We start from the raw sequence: 2,722 nt of genomic DNA, 5'->3' as shown, positions 1-2,722 counted from the left end.
GATGTTTTTGATGTTTTTCTAATCAGAAAGGCCACAGGAAATGGGAACAACAAACTTCTATGAATAAGGTTAACACATTATTAAAGGAAATGGACAGGAAGCAACCATGACCATAGGCTATACTGTTAAGACAAAGATAATGATTTCCATAGTATGCTTGTGGTCCCCTGTCATGTTCTCCTGCCCATCCTGGAAGCAGCAGGACTAGAAGAAAGGGGAGATGGAGGGGTGGAGACACAGCCTGTGTTATGGGGGCTGGGCTGATGCAGCTCTGGGTCTGACCAGGACCAGGTCCACCTCCAAGTCCCACCTGCCTCAGCCTGGACTTCCTGGGACAGGGGCACACACCCCACATCTGCACTGTGACTCTGAGGAAATAACAGATTCTGAGAGAATGAAGTTCAGGGGGATTCAAGGACCAAGAGTAGTGAGAGGGTTACAGAAGAGTCTCAAGATTAGTTCCAGTCCAAGGACGTCAGGTCTGAGACACAGGAGGATCCCATGTACCATGGGAGCTGGAGTCAGAACAAAGCTCTTGTGGACACTCCAGTTCCAAGGCTATGAGACAGGAGGGTCACATTGGTCCCCTTTTACAATTGGGCAGGGTGCGCACATTAGGGAGGGCAACGTTCCTAGTCCAGCTCACTAAATTCAAATTTAATCATGGAAACTCACAGATAAAGTTTAAACAAATAGGGCGACACTACTAGTTAAGTGAACCCACATATTAACTGTTAAATGACCCCGGTATCCCACACTCTCAACAGACTCAGAAGACCTTCCCCACATGTCATCCTCAATAGCGTCTTTATTATCTTCCACTAGGAGATTCATCTGCTGAAAGAGGACTCAGGGGAAATGAACGATGAAGATCATGGGGAGACATTATTGTGTTAGTTAATGACAAAGGACACAGAAAAACTTCAGTGTAGTTCCTGGGTTCACACTTTACATCTCACGGAGCAAATGTGAACTGCTCTCCTATGATAATGGATCCAGTGCAGGACGTCTAACTCAGGACTCTTGGACCCTCCAGAAGCTGCAGTCTATGGAACCAGGAAGCTCCTTCTGTGAAGTGAGAAAAATCACAGACAGTGGAAAACGACACTCAGGATGTCTCATTCAGACCCCTATCCAATCCCTGGTGTTTTCTTACCTGCTTGCTCATAGTCCCAGATGCTACACATCCCAGTGCCTGACAACCTCTCTTTTCCTTATTATTGCTGTTGGTAGGTGGACTCTGAGTTTTGACTTCAGGATTTGAGGCTGGATGTGTGGGAGCTTTCAAGTCTCAACTCCCCCATCAACATCTGCCCTCATATGGACCTGGTGAGTTAAAAAAGCCTGAGTTATCACACCTTTGTCCCTGGTGGGAGAATCAATCCACTCAAGTCCCTGTCAACATGATAACCCATACTCTCTGACCACAAAAGCACTAAGGCAAGCTCTTGGTCTGCCTCTCTGAAGCTACTTCACTCCTGCTGGAGAGACTTGCCTGGCCCTCCTGAGACCTTGGTCTAGTCAGAGCTTCATCTGATCCTTTACTGTCTGGGCATCATCAAACTTTTCATCTGAAGCTAATTTAAGAAGAAACCACCCAGGGTTCACACCGTGGTTGCAGCCTACCATGCTGTGTGCATGGTGGTGGGACAATTACCACCCCCATCACTAGGCCTTTCTTCTTTGTCAGTACTGGTGAATGCTCTCCTCTCTGGTAGCAGGTGAGCCCTGGGAGCTTCCATTTGCTGCTGAGTTGTCTTTCCTGTTGGTGTCCTGATACAGACTCTGGAGAAGACACAGAAATTGATGTCAGATGAAGGGGAAAATCAGACTATAGAGTAACCCAGGGCCCAGCCTCCACCTTCACCTCCTCCTGTCATGGATGCCCTGACTGCTATGTCCTGAGCGCCCCCTTGTGTCCTGAGGGCCTCTTGCCTCCCACAAGGAAGTTTGTGTATGGGTTCACCCTGACTTTTCTTCACTGTGTCTCTTGCACAGTAATACACAGCTGTGTCCTCTGTGGTCACAGAGCTCAGTTTCAGGGAAAACTGGTTCCTGGATGTGTCAGCAGTGATGGAGATTCGGCCCTGGAAAGCTGGGTTGTAACTTGTGCTCCCTGTCCAGTACCCCATCCACTCCAGCCCCTTCCCTGGACGTTGGCGGATCCAGTGCCAGTAATAACTGCTGGTGACTGAACCACCAGAAACGGTGCAGGTGAGGGAAAGGGTCTCTGAGGGTTTCACCAGCCCTGGGCCCGACTCCTGCAGCTGCAACTGGCACAGGACACCTGGAAACAAGGGACATCAGTTCCTGTTAATCATGTATAGTCACCACCATCTCAGAGACCTATGTCTTTACATGTGAGACACTCACCCTGGGGGGCTGTCACCAGGCACAGGAGTAGAACCAGCAGTCGCATCTTCTCTAGAGCACAGCTCTGCCTTCCCCAGAGACCTCAGTCCCGTGTGAAGAGAGAATGATGAGTCTCACAGCCCAGGGGAGTTCTTACCCTGGAGCTGGGGAGAGATTTGCATGTGGGGGACTCAGTTCCCATAAGTAGGGAGGAACTGAGTCAGGTTCCCCTCTGGGTATCTCATATCCTGACCACATGCCCTGTGTGACCTGGGACAAGATGACAGGTAGGTTGTGAGTCACTGCAAATAGGTCAAAGGATGGCCTCACCCTTTTGCGTGCAAAAGGAGATTTGGGATCTCATTTATTT

General features: G+C 49.3%; 1 gene segment (V, D, J or C); it reads right to left on the bottom strand.

The window, feature by feature from the left end:
• Positions 1-1,288: 1,288 nt before the first annotated feature.
• LOC128628470 (immunoglobulin heavy variable 4-59-like) lies at positions 1,289-2,487 on the bottom strand. The segment is given in 4 exon segments: positions 1,289-1,326; positions 1,627-1,785; positions 1,967-2,287; positions 2,374-2,487. Coding segments are annotated over 4 exon segments (549 nt in total).
• Between the last annotated feature and the right edge of the window lie 235 nt (positions 2,488-2,722).

The sequence above is a fragment of the Artibeus jamaicensis genome, unplaced genomic scaffold, assembly GCF_021234435.1.
Source record: "Artibeus jamaicensis isolate MK-2021 breed Jamaican fruit bat unplaced genomic scaffold, CSHL_Jam_final contig_768, whole genome shotgun sequence".
Lineage (NCBI taxonomy): Eukaryota > Metazoa > Chordata > Mammalia > Chiroptera > Phyllostomidae > Artibeus > Artibeus jamaicensis.
This window is presented reverse-complemented; position numbering and strand designations above follow the sequence as displayed.